The sequence below is a fragment of the Culex quinquefasciatus genome, chromosome 1 (assembly GCF_015732765.1).
Source record: "Culex quinquefasciatus strain JHB chromosome 1, VPISU_Cqui_1.0_pri_paternal, whole genome shotgun sequence".
Lineage (NCBI taxonomy): Eukaryota > Metazoa > Arthropoda > Insecta > Diptera > Culicidae > Culex > Culex quinquefasciatus.
Window position 1 is genome coordinate 68,884,329 of NC_051861.1, and position 18,720 is coordinate 68,903,048.

The window sequence follows — 18,720 nt, forward strand, 5'->3', positions numbered from 1 at the left end:
GCTCGTTCCAAGGGAACCATAGTTGATCCATCGATAAAATGTTGTCTAGTCAAAATTTTTTTTTTGCATTAAAATGAAAAAAAGTGATCAGAAATGGTTTTTAATCGTGTTTTTTACCGTTGTACATAAAAATGGACATAGGGCTTTAGTACCCAATTTTAAGAACATTTGCTAAAAATGCTGCTTATTAAATTAACTGTGGCTTTTCGGTAAAAGTAAACGCAAATATTGTAAAATGTACCATACTTCCACAAAATTGCATGGTAGCAATTACAAAATCATTATCATTCTCTCCGTATTGAAGGGTTAAAATTACAATTACCGCTCTCGACATAGTAAAACTGACTGCGTTAATCCAAGCACGGAATCTAGTTCATAAATTAATTCTAATCACTTTCTATTTCAATTTCCATAAAAAGGTACGATTTAAAATTGCCATTTTACCCGAATGAAAGACAAGTTGTGCGATAAAAGGGTAATTCATTGGTACCAACGGTGACATTTCAAATTGTCAAAGTACCAGAACATGTCAGTACCAAAAGGTGAGAGGTAGGCTCTCACTGTATGGAGTTTGACAGGTCTACTCCCCGGGCTGTTTGACACCGAGCGTGTAGGCGACAAGGCATCTCGAGAGTGTCCGTTTTTGAAGAAATTTTTGATCTCAAATTCATCGGTACCGACGGTGACGATCAACACGGCACACGGTTATTTTATAGAAAACAATTATAAAGTGTTCTTATATTATGAAAATCACGCATGGTGGCACTTTATAAAATTATACAAATTAACGGGATTGCCATACAAAATCTTATATTTATGTGGTGATCCATTAGAAGTACAGTATTCTGATCGGGTAATCTCTGTAGCATTCTGGTCGGGTAGTCACGCGCGATGTCAGTGACGGGTAGGTCGGATGACGAGAGAGTGGAGAACTGTCATCAGGGCAGAAGAGTAGAGTAGAGTGAGTGGAGGAAGAAGCAGAGTGAGGGAACCAGGACGGACATCCCGGAGATCCGGTGTGGCCTGACCCAACAAGGGTGCCACAAGTGGCGACGAGGATGGGATCCTCCAAATGGTCCCGAATCCATCAGGTCCGGTTTGGTTATCCTCAATCAGTGACGAAAAGTGATGTAAACAAAAACAACGAGCAGGTGTAGTCAAAAGAAGAACGAAAGTAGTGCAAAAATTACCTCACTACGTCAAAGTCGCTTTTTATTAAAAAAAAAAAATACTTCAGTGACTACCGTATTATGATGATTCCTGAACAAAATCGACGACGACACCGAACGGTACGGCAAGTGTAAACAAAAACCAAACAATTGGTTGTTGGGAGTCTGAGAGTTTTTTGCTCGATATTGGGCTTCGAGAGCTTCGAGCTCGGGTATTGGGCTTCGAGCCCGGGAAGGAGCTTCGAGCTCGAGTATTGGGCTTCGAGCCCGGGATGGAGCTTCGAGCTCGGATATTGGGCTTCGAGCCCGGGATTGGGCTTCGAGCCCGGGATGGAGCTTCGAGCTGGGGTATTGGGCTTCGAGCCCGGGACTGAGCTTCGAGCTCGGGATATTGAGCTTCGAGCTCGGGATATTGAGCTTCGAGCTCGGGATTGGGCTTCGAGCCCGGGATTGAGCTTCGAGCTCGGGACATTGAGCTTCGAGCTCGGGATATTGAGCTTCGAGCTCGGAACATTGAGCTTCGAGCTCGGGATTGGGCTTCGAGCCCGAGGTTGAGCTTTGAGCTCCTTAAACAAAACAAAACCTCTGAGCTTCGAGCTCGTAAAAAACAAACTCCGAGCTTCGAGCTCTTAAGGAATGTGGGCTTCGAGGTCGTTAAAAACCCGGAGCTTTGAGCTCGTTAAAAAAAAACTCCGAGCTTAGAGCTCTTAAAAAAAATAATAATAATCACCGAGCTTCGAGCTCGAGCTTTCAGGAGTGTGAGTTTCGAACCCCTTAAAAAAAACAACAAAACTCAAAGCATTCAGCTCCTCAGGAGTGTGCGCTACGAGCTCTTTAAAAAAAATCTGAGCGTCGAGAGCGCCGAGCTACAGACACGTCAACTGAGCCATGAGCTCGTAAAAAAAAAACAAAATAAGAAAAATCTTGGCTCGAGCCTCGTTTTTGAAAAACAAATTTAAGCCACAAGATCTAAAAAAAAAACAGAACAAGTAGAGTTACTGGCTGGAACAATAAATGAGCAACGAGCTCGGAAATAAGCCTAAAGCTCTTAAATAAGGGTCAAGAGTTCGGAACCATAAACTCCAAGCTCGATAAAACTATATACGCTCTCAGCTTTGAGCTCATTGAGAAAGACAGGAAGCTTCGCGCTCGACAGAATTTTGTATAGTATTAGAGCTCGAATTCAAACGTTAAAAAAGAGCCTCAATCCGGTATTCAAAACAAGGTCAAAATAAGGAAGCCTATGAGAATCGAAGCCTTGAGCCCGAAAAGGAATTGTAAATGAAAGACCTAACCTTAGTTTCAATTTTCATAAAAAAGTAAGAAAAAAATAAAAAAAATAAATAAAATAATGAAAAGGTAGGATATGCAGTATTCCTAAATAAAATAAATGTTGTCCAAAAAGCATCAAATCTTGTCAAGTAAGATAAAAGATATAATTCATTAATTACACAACCCACTCCCACAATGATGAACGGCAGGTTTGAGCCAAAGATAATGTAGTCATAAAACGAAATACCGCAACCCATCGAAACCTGTCTCTTGCGACATAGTTTGATCTAGGGAATGAAAAAATGTCGATGTTAAACGATTGTCATACCCCTGGGTTGAGTTTTGTGCTATCGATGTTACGTCTCATCTACAATCTCAGAATGCACCTTCAATACAATGTCATATACACGTGACACAACCATTATTGATCTAAGATTTGGTGATTGTTTCTGAAGATCTTGTCGGAATTAGATTGTAGATGAGGCTTTATGGTGCAAAGATGCTCACTTTGATATAGAAATTATCTGTCTGTAGAAAAAACGAGATGTGGTGATCCATTAGAAGTACAGTATTCTGATCGGGTAATCTCTGTAGCATTCTGGTCGGGTAGTCACGCGCGATGTCAGTGACGGGTAGGTCGGATGACGAGAGAGTGGAGAACTGTCATCAGGGCAGAAGAGTAGAGTAGAGTGAGTGGAGGAAGAAGCAGAGTGAGGGAACCAGGACGGACATCCCGGAGATCCGGTGTGGCCTGACCCAACAAGGGTGCCACAATTTATATGGCATTATTATAACATTTATATTTTTTTAAATGATTTCGTTCATATGCAAACCATATATGACCGATTTTTTCGTGACGGGACAACGTTTGTACGCATATGTTTTCAGTATTTTGCTGATAACTTTAAAATCTGTGGGAAAGGGTACCAATATTTATACAAATTTGTCACGAAATGAAGCAATTGTGTAAATCTCTACTTACTAGTCAACTTTAACTAATTTGGGGTCGCTGAGCTCGAATATGACTCCTAGAATACCCCAAAGTATTCAGGGAATGTGCAATCCAAAATGGCGGCCAATATGGCGGTGCTATAATACTCGATATTTTATAAAGAAATGTAACCGGCAATGAACAGGTCAAATTTAACAAAGGGTTGCTGAACTCGAATATGAGCTCTAGAATAGTTTATTTATTTGTCACCGTGTATTCCAAGATACTCAGGGAATGTGCAATCCAAGATTGTGGCCAATATGGCGAAGCTAGAAAATTGAATTGCATTCCCTGAGTACTTATTTATTTATTTGTCATTGTATTCGGCATTATGCCGCACAGACTGTTCTAAGGACTTTAGAATATTCTAAGAATTATCGAGTTCAGCATCCCCAAATTAATTAAATTTGACCTGTTGACTGCCTGTTACATTTCTGTATAAAAAAATCCAATATTCTAGGTTCGCCATCTTGGCCACCATCTTGGATTGCACATTCTCTGAGTACTTTGGAGTATATATGGCTCATATTCGAGTTCAGCGACCCCAAATTAGTTAAATTTTACTAGTTGATTGATTGAACTTAAAAATCCTTTTATGGTGGTTTTTTTCCATTCTGCCGCCATATTAGACGCCATCTTGAATATCTCGCTTCCCTTTGAGACTCAGGAAATTCAACAGGCAAATTTGGATTCTGGAGGGTCGATTTAGTCTAGATCGATCAAAAACTGGCCTGTTAAACGATTTGCTTCTAGACATGAGAAATGAGCACCTTTTTTAAATTCGTGCCTTGACCAAAAAATTGGTGTGACGGGACAACACAAACTTGCGTCAGTCGTAACTCTGGTTCCTTTTGACCAATTTTCGATTTCTAATAAGCATTTTAAAGGGTTTTTTGAGTACGAAGAGAATCCAAAATATGATGCAAATCCGATTTCACGAACTATTGCAAATTAAACAATTGTCATTTTTCGTGACGGGACAACGCTTCTATATACCCCCTTTTAAATGTCCTGTATAATTTTATGCCTACAGAATCTTCTTTTGTCAATAAAAGGGCTTATAAAAGAGTCATTTTGCTATAAATTTCCGTTTAAAATGACAAAATATCTGCATTCCATCCATTATTTTGAGCTATTATTCAAAAAAGTTGGGAAAATTAAAAATTTCCAGCGTTTATACATTTTACAACTTCTCCTCACAGATATGTTTAGAATAAGAACTTTGGTGTGGAAATATGTTTTTGTGTGGTTCAAATAGTTGAAAAACAGAAAATTATCAGAACCATCCAAAGTTCAACTTGAAAAAATGACTGCTTGGTAAACAAGTGCTAAGAATCGGTCATATATTTTAAAGTTTATTATGGCTGAGTGTGCAGCTATGTATCGTTTTCAACCAGATGACCAGATGATGAGGAAAAAAGAGGTAACAATTTCCAAACATCTTTGCCAGCTTCCTTAAGTAAATAATATACGTAGTTTTAAACCATCAGCTGATAAGAAGTATAGTTTGGCTGTGTGTTTGTGAGGCTTTAAACAAGGTACAAAGAATTCGTTCGCAAAAGTGAACCGCTTTCTATTGCTGTATTTGTTTAGTCAGCAAAACGATTCAACTTGTTTTTTCATGCTCCGGCTTGCAGTGTTTTCATCACCTAGATCACACGACACACGGCCAATATAGCACGAATATAGCAGAACGAAGCCGTGAGCATATACTTCAAGCACTGTCAGGTCAAAACTCGAGTGCCTCCTCTCGACGTCGTCTTTTGACTATTCAGGTATATTATATTACAGCGGGTTCGCGTACATAGAATACAGTTATTGGATTCTTCGTTTCTTCCAACAGGACATCCGTGGAGTATCCTTGTACATTCAGTTTAAGTTTTCCTCTCCGACCGACTACATCCATCATGGCATCGGCAAGATCGTCCATCTACCAAGATTTGTCTGAGGTAAATATGTTTTTTACCTGTACAATAGTTCTCAATTGTAAGCGTTTGAGTACCAATTGGTTTTCTAAAGTAGTTATTTTGAATTTAAAAAAATGTTGTATTTAAATTAGATTAGCTAATTTTTTATTCAACGATTGAAAATTCAGTACGAAAATCAATTGTTCGTAGTCGTGCATGCTCGTATCAAACCTTTTCGTATAAATTATTATGATAGGCCGAAAGCCATTTTTTACATCAAAATCAATATCAATCAATTCCACCACAACTCCTAGAATACCATATTTCTTCACTGTTGTGACTTCAATGACCTTGCTTAATAAATAAAGGGTAACCATTTCAATCTTTGCCATGTGCTACATTTTAATATTTGAGAGTGATAAATTATCATTTTTATAATAATACTGCAAATCTTCTCTTTTTTTTAACAAAATTTGAAATGGTTGCCCTGTTTAGGAAAATACCTGTTATAATAATGCATGCTTTTCGTTGCTGGTGATTGTTCTACCTATGGGCATTCATTGTGTCTCTCTATTTCTCCCGAATAAACAGAAATAATATCGATTCGAAATTAATTCGAGAACTAAATTAACCTTCTTCTTTCTTTCGTTCTTTCCACATCGCCCCACGAATATACGTATATAAAATCCACATACTTATACACAAAACACCCGTGTGTGCGCGTTTTCTTTTAGATTTATGATAACGTTATAAATAAGGTAATTTTTAGAATCCTCCCAGAGCATATTTTGTTGTTATATACTAACTTTAGCTATGATGAACTTTTAATTTGTTAAACCAAGTTAAACTTGTTACAAAGCGTTAATAGATTTAATTTCCAGGAAAAAAATTAACCTATTACCGCTTCTTGTTGTTTGGATTTTTGCTTCAAAATTATTATTTTTAGGAGCATCCAAGAAAACTTATTCCCGAACTGTGCAAGCAGTTTTACAATCTCGGATGGGTGAGTGTTTTGTTTTCATTTCAACTGCAAATATCAAACATGCTAATAATTTTATTCATTATCAGGTCACCGGCACTGGTGGAGGCATTAGCATTAAACTCGAGTAAGTCCCTATATTATGCACTAAATTGCACACTTTCTTGTACAGTGTCAACCAATGCTGTTAATCATTGAAATCAACGGCGTTTATATCATCGATGTCGATGATCGTTGATTTAAACGTAATCGTAATCGCAGCCATCGTTGATTTAATCGTCAACGTCAACGGAGCCGTTGATTTAAACGGCGTTGATCAACGCGTTGATTATCGACAATCAACGAGTTGATCAACGGCGTTCTTTATAGTTTTCTAGAGTTTTATGAGGAAGAACGATTTTTCATAAATGTATTGATTGGGAAACATTCTCAAATAGATGTGACATGGTTGTTCGGGGATCCGGGTGTACCAAGAGGACCGAAGTGACCGGATTTTAAACCGTAATTTAAGCCTTAGCTAATTGCTGGTCACTTTCATCTCCACTTTGGTTCCCAAGTCCAACCAGGATTTTTCTTATGTAAATGACACCGAGGACGGATGGGAACCGAGATATGGTCGAATTAACACCGGAATTATTGTTCCGGCGGGTTCAGTAAGAGTTTCGCATGGCTAAATAACGACATAATTTGTTTTTCTATGATACAATACTGAATTGACCGCATGACCCATGTTCCAGAACCCAGATTGAGATCGGCCAAGATGTCAAACTTCATGACAGACCGGAATAGCCTACTGTTGATGATCAATGAGTTTCGATTGAACGCCACGAGAAAAATCTTTCGTGGGGTGCCGAAAACCGATCGCAGTAGGTCATAAATATTTTGTTTACTCTTTGAATACTAGCAGGTAGCTACTCCGGTCTGTCATGAAGTTTGACATCTTGGCCGATCTCAATCTGGGTTCTGGAACATGGGTCATGCGGTCAATTCAGTATTGTATCATACAAAAACAAATTCTGTCGTTATTTAGCCATGCGAGACTCTTACTGAACCCGCCGGAACAATAATTCCGGTGTTAATTCGACCATATCTCGGTTCCCGTCCGTCCTCGGTGTCATTTACATAAGAAAAATCCTGGTTGGACTTGGGAACCAAAGTGGAGATGAAAGTGACCAGCAATTAGCTAAGGCTTAAATTACGGTTTAAAATCTGGTCACTTCGGTCCTCTTGGTACACCCGAATCCCCGAACAACCATGTCACATCTATTTGAGAATGTTTCCCAATCAATACATTTATGAAAAAATCGTTCTTTCCTCATAAAACTCTAGAAAACTATAAAAGAACGCCATTGATCAACGCGTTGATTATCGATAATCAACGCGTTGATCAACGCCGTTCAAATCAACGGCTCCGTTGACGTTGACGATTAAATCAACGATGGCTGCGATTACGATTACGTTTAAATCAACGATCAACGACATCGATGACGTTGATTCATCGATTAACAGCATTGGTGTCAACCATAAAGTATGTCACGCTCTAGGGGGAAGAGGGGTTTCTGAGCATGTCGGACATTGTATGTATACATGTATGTATGTATGTATGTATGTATGTATGTATTGTATTGTATATTAGGGTCCATACAAAAAGTTCTCAGAATCAGGCAAACCGAGGTTTGCCTGATTCTGAGAACTTTGTTTGGATGAAACACCCTAATACTTACCTATATATAGGAAAAGCGGGGAAGAGGGGAGGTAAATTTTGGCTGATTTTAGCGTGACGTACTTTATGTATGAAGCCTATTGGTAAAAAGTCTGGCAGACAGGATATCGTTACCGTAAAACGGGGTGACTTTGATAGCCGGGGTGACTTTGATAGGTTTGCGATTTTTCCGCAAAATGAAGAGTACAGTTAAAATACGTAAGGAATGGTTTAGAAACATACTGACCGTGGTAGAGAATTGTTCAAAGTACCTCAAGAAGAACTTTTCATAAAATGTTGACAAGTTTAAAAAGTTAGTTAACTATAGTTAAGAAAATGTTGATGAAAGTCATTATTTTAAACTTCTCAAAGTGTCATGATTTTCTCAATGAACATGATTTTTAATCGAAAAACAGAATGCATTTTCGGATTCTTTGGACAATTTTCCACTAGGAGAAGGTTAAAAAAGTTTGTAAATAATAAATAATATGTATTTTTGGAACATAATTTAAAAAAAAAATCTCCAAATTTATAGGCAATTTCAGTATAAAAAATTTCATGTAAAATGTGAAAAATTGTGATTCGTGCTTCGAATTCAGTATAAAATGCAATATAAATTTACAAACAAAACTAGTTTTAACAAATTTCAGGCAAAATTCCGACTTTTTAACAATTTCACCTAAAATTTATATGTATTTTGTTAACAAGCTTATAAACGAGGGGCGGGACAATAGTAAAAAATTAAATAATTTAATTAATTAACTGCCGAAATTGATTAATTAACGATTGTTTTCGATCAAAACATCGCCACCTCTTTTTGCACCACATTGATTTGACAGTCTGACGGTTTGACATTGCGCACGATTGTTGTTGTGTTTGGTGCAATTTGTTTGTCGCCGAAAAGTCGGTCTAATGGGAGAATGCATTCTCCCGGTGGTGGCGGTTCATGGTAAGATCACTCCGGTGGACATTCCGGCGGCGGAGAAGGCTGGTTCTACAACCACAACCAAGGTGGTTGCCACAAAAATCGCAACGGAGTTGGCGGTGGTGGACACCCGGATCAGCAGCAGGATATGTTTCTCCAGATAAGCGTTTGATTGCGGCGGGAGATTGTGACTTCGGTGAATCGTGGCACAATCCGGCAGGTTTTCCTCCATTTTTGTGTGTATATAAATTATACTTACTCGTTTCAGAATCAATTGCCACCCAAAGAGTTTCCGAGAAGGAGGGCAGCCATCCTGTCGGCAAACCTGGTTCGATGATCACTTCAACGATGATGTTTCGCAGCAGCAGCACCACCACCACTACCAGTAAAGGAGGGGTAACTGGAACAATGGTCCTCGGGTGGTCCTAGAATTTTCGTGATAACCGTCAGCCGAAGAACGACCCTGACGGTCAACGGGGTTGGATATGGAAGAGGACAGTCTGCTCCGAAAACGCGCCAACAAGCCGAACGACCTTCTGCTGGACGAGTGCTGCATCCTCCCGAACCGGGTGCGCATCGCCCAGTTGCAGTCAGGCATCAGTCGGTAGTTAAAGGTACTTAACGACCGCTCAAATATCGCATCACGGTGGCCAGAATATGGTGAATGAAATTGCTTTGAAATATAAACTAGGGTTTAAAACAACTTGTATTTATTTATAACAATGGGACAATCGCGTACGCTTCGTACTCCCCCGATCGGTTCAGCCTGCCACGATGGTGTTGCATCTTTTCTGGTTCTGCTGGTAATTTTGCAGTTTTGGGCTGCTGCTGACAGGGATTCTGACCCTGCTGCTGCTGTTGATGATAACGGTGCTGATTCAACACCGGATGATTTTGCTGAACCTCCTGAACCAGCCTCTGGTTGAAGTTCAACGGCGGCAACCATGTTAAACGCCGGAGGAAAGTTTACTGGAATCGTAAACGTCGGCTGGTTCGTTATGCCGGTAATTCGTCCGCCAAAAAGATACGCATCTAAGCGGGTTTCGACAACGGAAAGTTTGGCTGAAGACCGATGAAGAAACCACCTACAATAAACATAAAATTAATCAACAATCTCCCATCATTCAAAATCCCCTCCTTACTTTTCTCCCCGCTGCTGCGATTTCTCCAAATGATGCTGCTGCATTGCCGGATGTGACGTCGGATGCTGCGTTTCTAGCATGTTCGGCATCATCAACACGTTCAGATCCAGCTGCAACCTCGCTTCCCTCTGTTTCAACCGGACTAAATCTTCGTGCACTCTTCCCAGTCGTTCAGTTCGTCGAACTCCAAATCGTCCGGCATACTGCCGATGCCTTCGCCTCCGCAATCCTCTACTAGATGCGTGTCGAAGCAAAAGAATGGTGGCACCTCGAATCGCAAGTTTTCATAAAAAATTCTAATTAAACTCGCGACATATTTTCTTTCTAAAACTAAATCAAAACAAACTTGACAGTTCTGCCAGCGAAAGTGACACGAGGCAAATCAATGTTTTCAAAGCAGGTGTGGTGCTGTCAAATATTAAATGACGCGAGAAATTTAATTCCTTAATTAATTAAACGCGAAAATTAATACATTAAGGCCAATGTCACGCCCCTCGCTTATAAACTTAGTTAACTTAACATAAACATTGATTTTTTTCTTACAAACTATATCAGCTACTTTAGTGATGGTACATTTAACGTAAAAATAAAATTTGAATATCTTAAATATGATTTTAACAAGAAAAACTATGACTATCAAAGTCACCCCGGAATTAAAACTAAGAATTTTTAACGTAACTATTTTTCTAAACACTATTGAAAAAACTTTTTTTTCCAAAATTGTGCATGGACTTTGTGTGGCCTACCCCACACAGAAAAAAATATGTGAATTAACTCGAAACGGAAAAAATGAATCACATGTAAACTCAGTTGATGTAAACTTGAGATTTGACGTAAACGGTTGAATCAAACGTAAAATCACGTTTTTACGTATAATTTGTCGCAAATTTACATCAAATTGCATTTAAATTTAAATGTTTAATGACGTGCAAAAGTGTTACATCATAAATGATGTAACATTCGGAAATATTTTTTTGTGTGCAGTACATGTTTTAAAAATAATAATATTGAGAAAACCCTTACCTGTTGGAAAATATTCTAAAAACAAATTGAAATCAAAGTCACCCCGGTTTACGGTACCTTGGAAAATTATATATCTTGGCCTGTTATATAACTTGGCACATTAGGGTAGGGTAGTCATTAGGGTGGTCCAAATCCGGGCTTTTTTTGGGGCTACCCCCTGAAATTAAAGATTAACCCATCACTAGGCTAAATTCCAAATTTGAACTCATTCTGACCACGGGAACCCCTCCCCTCCAATCGCTTAAAGTTTGTATGGGAAAAATCGTCAAAATGTATGGAGAAAAGCAACTGTTTTACTTTTTTACCTATGGAAGGCGCCATAGTTATCCGATTCTTACCATTTCTCAAATGTAGAACCTTCATTAAATTTAGAACAACTTTCCCGAAGACACCATATTTTTATAATTTTTCCCCGCGAAGTTATTAGCGCCCAAAACTGACCATTTTTGCGCGGCTAGCTGTAAGGGGCTACCTAACAACGATGTTTAATTCCAATTCGTACACGCACGTAGCAGTGCGTGGCCGAATGGTTACGCTGTCCGCTTTGTAAGCGGATGATTCTGGGTTCGATTCCCATCTGCTCCAACCTGTCGGTCCCGGCCTTAGTGCGGCGGTTGGACTCGCAATCAAAAGGTCGTCAGTTCAAACAAGATATATATATATATATGTTTTTTTTTTTTTGGGAGGGTGATCCAGCCGCACATCGTTGATGTCGAAACCTCTAAACTGGGCCCTCGTCCTGTCATGTCCGTCAGTAGTCTTGTCGTACATTACAACTAGAATCAGATCTGCCAATGAATTAGTACACTTCGACCAAATAAACACTGACGCTGTATGGATCTGACTCTAGAATAAATGCACAGTTGTGTGTTATTCATAAGTCCAAAATGTTCAATTATTCATATAAGTCCAATTTTCATTTGCGGATAACTACCTAACTTGAATTGAATACGCTGGTGGTGGTGGTGGTGTTAAAAAAACAAACGTTCAATTTACTAACATTGAGTCCAAAACCTCCCTACAAACATCTATACCACTAGGTGACGTACACAGAAAAAATATTCCTGTAATTTACATTATTTATCATGTACCAAAAAGTATCATGATAAATGATGTATATTTACATTAGGTTCATTGGAAATTTACATTAGATTTATTGGAAATTTACATTAGTTTTGAAAATTTACATTAGTTTTAAAATTTACATTACTTTAGCAATTTACATTAGTTCAAAGCAACTAATTCTGATTGGCCAATGGGAATGAGAAGCTTGACTTGGATTGCAGTAGGAAAAGGATGTGGCCTATGTTCTATTTTAAAATTATTGAAGCGGGCATCAAAAGGAAATTCTGATTTTAAAAAGTTGCTTCACAGGTAGGGGACGCTTTCTCGTCGACGGCCAAGTGGAATAACGCTGGACTGGAATCGAACGGACGACGGGTAGGATGTTCGATGTTACTGCTGCTACCCGCTGCCGACTGAGCCATCTTCGCATTTTATTAACGAGCGGCTAAAGCATCAACTTGTTCAGGTCGAGGCTCAGGCAGTGAGCCAGCGAAGTATGAGAGCGATAGAAAGAGAACCAAATATAACTATTTTTAGTTCGGGTAGTTTTGAAGTCAACGTTTGGCAGAAATACATTGGATATATGATTTACATTAAATAGGAATTTACAGGAAGCCGAACACGGGTAGAAATTCATCAGATTTGAGTTTCCATGCTCAACGTTTCCATTTGATTCATGATTTACATTAGATTTAGATTTACATTAGAGTAATTTCCATGACTTTTTGCGCTTTACATCATATCTCAACATTACATTGAGTGAGTTTACATAAGAAACAGTAATTACGTGCTGTGTAAATTTACATATTTTTTCTGTGTAGAGATATCTGCGCATTCTAGATAGATGTTTACTAACATACCTTCCAATCCCCGAGGTTAGCAAGGTACCGGCCAGGAGCCCTTATCTTACTGGATAGTAATACACGCTCATCTAAAGAGGAAAACATGGTATCTCCCGTGTTGGAATATTGTAACCGGATGAGAGTCTAGTGCTATCATACGTTTAATTACAGTTAAACAGCAAGATAAGCGTTGTGCAGCCATCCGGAATTGTGCGACCTTTATTGCTAATGCTAATGCTAATGCTAAACCTAATAAAAGGACTTTGTAGCCCAACTCATGCCCTATGAAATGACGAAAGAAAATTGGAGAAATATTAGTTTTTGTGTTAATGGTAGCCTATGAGCAAAAATGTAATTTTTAGTCAAAATTTACTTTTACACCCCAGAGTCAAACACGTATGAATAACTTTGCAAGGGAGCGTCCATAACCAAAGTCACTATTATGGCAGACGCGTATCTAGTAGACACTCCTTTCCCCCAAATATGAGCCAGATTGGTTGAAACTACGTCTTGTGAGATCCATTTTATCATTGTTCCATTGATTGTTCATTGTCTCATTCATGACTACTCTACCCTTGCTGCCTGAAATACCACCACCACTCAATAAAAGAATTGTTCCGATTGGTTGATTTATGGCTGAGAACCAGCGCACAGTGGGATGAAATCGGGAAAAAGACGATTTACGTCCACAGTAATTACAGAATTGGCCACAGGAACCATGTTCCGGGACCCCGGTGGAATATTGACCAGGAATGTCCAGGAATTTTGGCATGTTGCATTGCAATCGTCATGATTTCAACAGAGAAACCTACTACTAGGGACCATCCATAAACCACGTGGACACTTTTTTTTAATTTCAACCCCCCCCCCATTCTTGGGCAAATGACAATCACCATACCCCCCACCCCCCTCTAAGGCGTCCACGTGGTTTATGGATAGTCCCCTAGTTTCCAATCAGTCAAACAAGCAATTTTGAGCTACACAGAAAAAAATATGTAAATTTACACAGCACGTAATTACTGTTTCTTATGTAAACTCACTCAATGTAATGTTGAAATATGATGTAAAGAGTAAAAAGTCATGGAAATTACTCCAATGTAAATCTAAATCTAATGTAAATCATGAATCTAATGGAAACGTTGCGCATGGAAACTCAAATCAGAAGAATTTCTACCCGTGTTCGGCTTCCTGTAAATTCCTATTTAATGTAAATCATATATCCAATGTATTTCTGCCAAACGTTGACTTCAAAACTACCCGAACTAAAAATAGTTATATTTGGTTCTCTTTCTATCGCTCTCATATTTTGCTTGCCCACTGCCTGAGCCTCGACCTGAACAAGTTGATGCTTTAGCCGCTCGTTTATAAAATGCGAAGATGGCTCAGTCGGCAGCGGGTAGCAGTAACACCGAACATCCTACCCGTCGTCCGTTCGATTCCAGTCCAGCGTTATTCCACATGGCTGTCGACGAGAAAGCGTCCCCTACCTGTGAAACAACTTTTTAAAATCCGAATTTCCTTTTGCTGCCCGCTTCAAACATTTTAAAATAGAACATAGGCCACACCCTTTTCTTACTGCAATCCAAGTCAAGAGCTTCTCATTCCCATTGGCCAATCAGAATTAGTTGATTTGAATTAATGTAAATTCCAAAAGTAATGTAAATTCCAAAACTAATGTAAATTTTCAAAACTAATGTAAATTTCCAATGAAAATAATGTAAATTTCCAATGAACCTAATGTAAATATACATCATTTATCATGATACCTTTTGGTACATGATAAATAATGTAAATTTACAGGAATATTTTTTTCTGTGTACTGTAACCGGTTCCAGGCGGCCCGGGGGAAGAATTGGCCACTTTGGATATAAAGTGAAAACGGTAATTTAAGTGATAAGGCTAGCACTAGTAATGGCCTAGGAGTATGGACAAACCAAAAAAAGTTAGAATAGGTTAAGTAGTTTTGGTATAATATTTGAAAGATTCTAAAGGCCGGTTGGCACTGCCTAAAGTTCTAATATTTGAGGGTTGGGAAATAAGGTTTTGCAGGGGTTATATAGCAAAAAAATTGACAATTTTTGTTCAAGGGGGTTGCTTGGATATATACGTATACAAATTGTGCTTATCCATTTTTTTCATCAAAAATTGCAATTTATGATAGAATATACTATGGGCACGTCTGTTTGTCTGTGCCCTAGATATAACATCACTAAGCTTGAGTTTCATTGGTTCCAGTGTGTGAAGTAATTATTTTGTATAAAATATGTACTTCTGGAGAGATCCAATGTTTGTTAACATCGGTAAGATAAAAGTGTTCCGAATTTGTGGAATTCAAGGGTCAATGTTTTTCTTAGAAAACATGATATATAACGTAAAAATTTACAGTCGGTCAATACATCAATCGAAAGATCACAAGAAAAGCTTTCACATGAAGGTAAAAGCGTACCATTATGTTCAATTATCGATTTGCTATGATTTTTTGAACATTGGCCGATCTGTGAACTGTCACTTAGTCACTCACTTGAAAAATAATCCCGATAAATGTGAATAATTAGCAAGCACCATCAAAAAACAAACGCGCTATGTCTTTTGACGTTTCAATTTTGACCACCCATTCCTAACGAAGGCTGAAGAAAACCGAGCGAGAAGCGAAGACAAATAAAGAACAAAGGGTGGCCACCAACACCACCAGCAGCGCTTGTGGTGTTGCCAGGAAACTTTCTCTATAAATGCTACTTTTCGTGAGTGTTCGCTCAAAATTTCATCAATTTTGGCAGCACTAAGCAGACCCAAACGAGCGTTGGAAGAAAAAAAGAACTAAGCTGAAAATAGAAAAATGGGCGTGGCCCAATGCACACGACTGATTAGAATGCGTTTTTGAAATATTTTTTTAAAATGCTTGTAAAAGGAATAGCATAACTTTTATTAAAAGTGAAAATAAACAGAAATGTTCACAAAAAGTTGTTCTACTCGTTGGTGTACTTGGTTTTACTGAATTTCAAGGAACACTCCAGATTATCCAGCATCATTCAAACAAGACCGCTTATTAGGCTTAAAATGGGTTTATTTCCCCTAATAATAAAAATTATCGTTTTGATATAAAAAATTTATCAACACGATAAATAAAGGTTATTAAATCAATAACTAAAAATTATTAATGTTGATAATGTTATTTATCAAACTGATAAGGCTGAATTTTTCTGCGTGAATTTTTCACCGGGGTTCCGGATCATGGTTTCTGTGGCCAAATCTGTACTGTATTATCTTGGGGGATCTTAATTCGTCATATCTTGTCATGAGCGACATTTTTCGTTGATATTTGGCTCCGAGGGTTTTTTTTTAAATCATTGGAATAAAAGTTCCGGTGGAAATCCGGCCATATCTCGGTTCCCCGTGGTGCACCCAGGATGAAACCACCTCCAATAGATTCCCAGGACTTTTTTACATAAGAAAAGTCTTGGCCGAACTTGGGGAACCAGCCGCGTTCCAAGATGTGGACGTAATCGTCTTTTTCCCGATTTTCTCCCACTGTGCAGCGAGTTTACCGTTCTGATTTTTTTAAGGGTTCTAAATTTTTTAAGAAACTGCAGTTTTGTTTAAATGATCAATAGTGATTTTATTTTCGTTTTTCTTACCAGTGATGAAATTTATATTGCTCCTTCTGCTGTTCAAAAGGAGAGAATTCAGCCGGACGATTTGTTCATTCAGAATATCGATGGAGATGATCTGCAGAGTCCTCCAGATTATAAAAAGTAAGTGAGCTTAACCAATTCGATTTGATTTCATGTACTAAAACGGTTTTTTTTCTCCCTAAAGGTTGTCCAAAAGCCAGTGCACTCCGTTGTTCATGCTAGCTTATCGCGAGAAGAACGCCGGAGCGGTTATCCACACCCATTCCCCTTCTGCGGTCATAGCAACGTTACTGTAATTATAAGTTTTATTGATTTATATTTATTCAACATTCATTTTCAGCTAATTTATTCGATTCTTTATGTGGTTAACCTGGCCATGGTATTTGTTTCGCACATTATGGTACCCCGTTACGGTGTCGAGAGAAAACCGGAGCTGGGTCTCGGTAGCTTCAAGGTGGCAGCCCCACCCCGAGACTAGGTATCGCAGCCCCAATCCGGCTGCATACCGAAACCAAATTCATTACGAACAATCAAGAAGGAATAAGGATCCGGAACAAACGGCATAGACCTAGGCACGAAAAGGACACCGATTGGAAACTCGGAACATGGAACTGCAGATCGCTACGTTTCGATGGGTATGAGTACGCTCTGTTGAACGAGCTCAAACCCCGCAACTTCGATGTTGTAGCACTGCAGGAGATGTGCTGGAAGGGAGCGAAGATGTGGGAGGATGATGCTTTGGAGCTCACCATGTACCAGAGCGGCGGAGCCGAAAACAAGCCGGGAACCGGCTTCATAGTGTTGGGCAAGATGCGGAGTCGTGTGATAGATTGGGAGCCGATCGACGACCGGATGTGTAGGTTGAGGATTAAAGGCCGTTTCTTCAACTATCACATCTTCAACGTACATTGCCCACACGAAGAATCATCCGATGCCGAGAAAGAAGCGTTTCACGCGAAGCTGGAGCAGAAGTTCGACAGCTGCCCGCAGAGGGACGTCAAGATCGTCATCGGAGATATGAACGCCCGCATAGGAAGGGAGGAGATGTACAAGCCGGTGATCGGGCCGAACAGCCTGCACACCGTCACCAACGACAACGGCCAGCGGTGCATCAACTTCGCAGCCTCCCGCGGTATGGTGGTACGGAGCACATTCTTCCCCCGGAAAGACATCCACAAAGTCACCTGGACATCGCCTAACCAACGAACAAAAACACAAATCGACCACGTCCTCGTCGACGGCCGATTCTTCTCGGACATACGGAACATCCGCACGTACCGCGATGCGGACATCCACTCGGACCACTACCTGGTGGGTGCAAGCATGCACTCAAAACTGTCGACGACGTACCACCGACGACGGAGCCGGCTCCCACCGCCGTTCAACATCGAGCGGCTGCAGGACACGGCTGCTTTTCAGCACTACGTGCAGCAGCTGGAAGCGAGCCTGCCAACGGAGGAGGAACTCGGCGCTGCCTCGCTCAACGATGGATGGAGCAGAATTTGCTCGGCCATCGGCAGTGCCGCTGAAGCCGCGCTAGGTAGTACGGTCCGAGTTGGAAAGTAGCGCTGGTTCGACGAGGAGTGCCAGCGGCTACTTGACGAGAAGAAAGCAGCTTACGCGGTGAAGCTGAGAGCCGCAACTGATGAGATCGTGGCCAGATACAAACAAGCGCTGAAACAGCAGAGAACGGTCTTCAAGCTCAAGAAGCGCCAGCTGGAAGATCGCGATCGCGCCGAAATGGAGCAGCTGTTCCGGCAGAACGAGACGCGAAAGTTCTACGAGAAGGTTAACCGGTCCCGCAAAGGCTATGCGCCGCAAGCCAACACTTGTCGGGACGCCGAGGGAAACCTTCTTATGGACAAAGGCGAGGTGTTGGAAAGGTGGCAGCAGTTCTTCAACGAGCACCTCAACGGCGATGTAGCGCATGGAGACGGCTTTGAAGCCCAACTTGGACCGCCTGCTGCTGACCAACAGTTCCCGGCACCTGATCTGGAGTCTGCTGACACCGTACGCACGGAGGTTCGTGGGCCCCTATCAAGCGGGGTTTACTGGCGCTCGGGCCACCACG

General features: G+C 40.1%; 1 protein-coding gene and 1 long non-coding RNA gene across 4 annotated transcripts in view; both read left to right on the forward strand.

Moving 5' to 3' along the window:
* The first annotated feature begins 4,952 nt into the window (after positions 1-4,952).
* LOC6043994 (probable methylthioribulose-1-phosphate dehydratase) overlaps positions 4,953-18,720 on the forward strand; it is a 59,238-nt gene continuing 45,470 nt past the window's right edge. The window contains exons 1-8 of one of the 3 annotated variants that reach the window (XM_038260405.1): positions 4,953-4,970; positions 5,070-5,207; positions 5,276-5,381; positions 6,074-6,097; positions 6,286-6,342; positions 6,408-6,445; positions 16,656-16,769; positions 16,834-16,941. In XM_038260405.1, coding sequence (XP_038116333.1) covers positions 5,340-5,381; positions 6,074-6,097; positions 6,286-6,342; positions 6,408-6,445; positions 16,656-16,769; positions 16,834-16,941 — 383 coding nt within the window. In that variant the 5' untranslated portion in view covers positions 4,953-4,970; positions 5,070-5,207; positions 5,276-5,339. Of the gene's footprint in view, positions 4,971-5,069; positions 5,208-5,275; positions 5,382-6,073; positions 6,098-6,285; positions 6,343-6,407; positions 6,446-16,655; positions 16,770-16,833; positions 16,942-18,720 lie in introns of those variants that run through there. The other 2 variants (XM_038260408.1, XM_001861539.2) reach the window with 2 other exon arrangements.
* Positions 8,654-9,648, forward strand: LOC119768876. The gene is made up of 2 exons (XR_005278275.1): positions 8,654-9,141; positions 9,214-9,648. It is a non-coding gene; the product is annotated as an uncharacterized LOC119768876 (long non-coding RNA).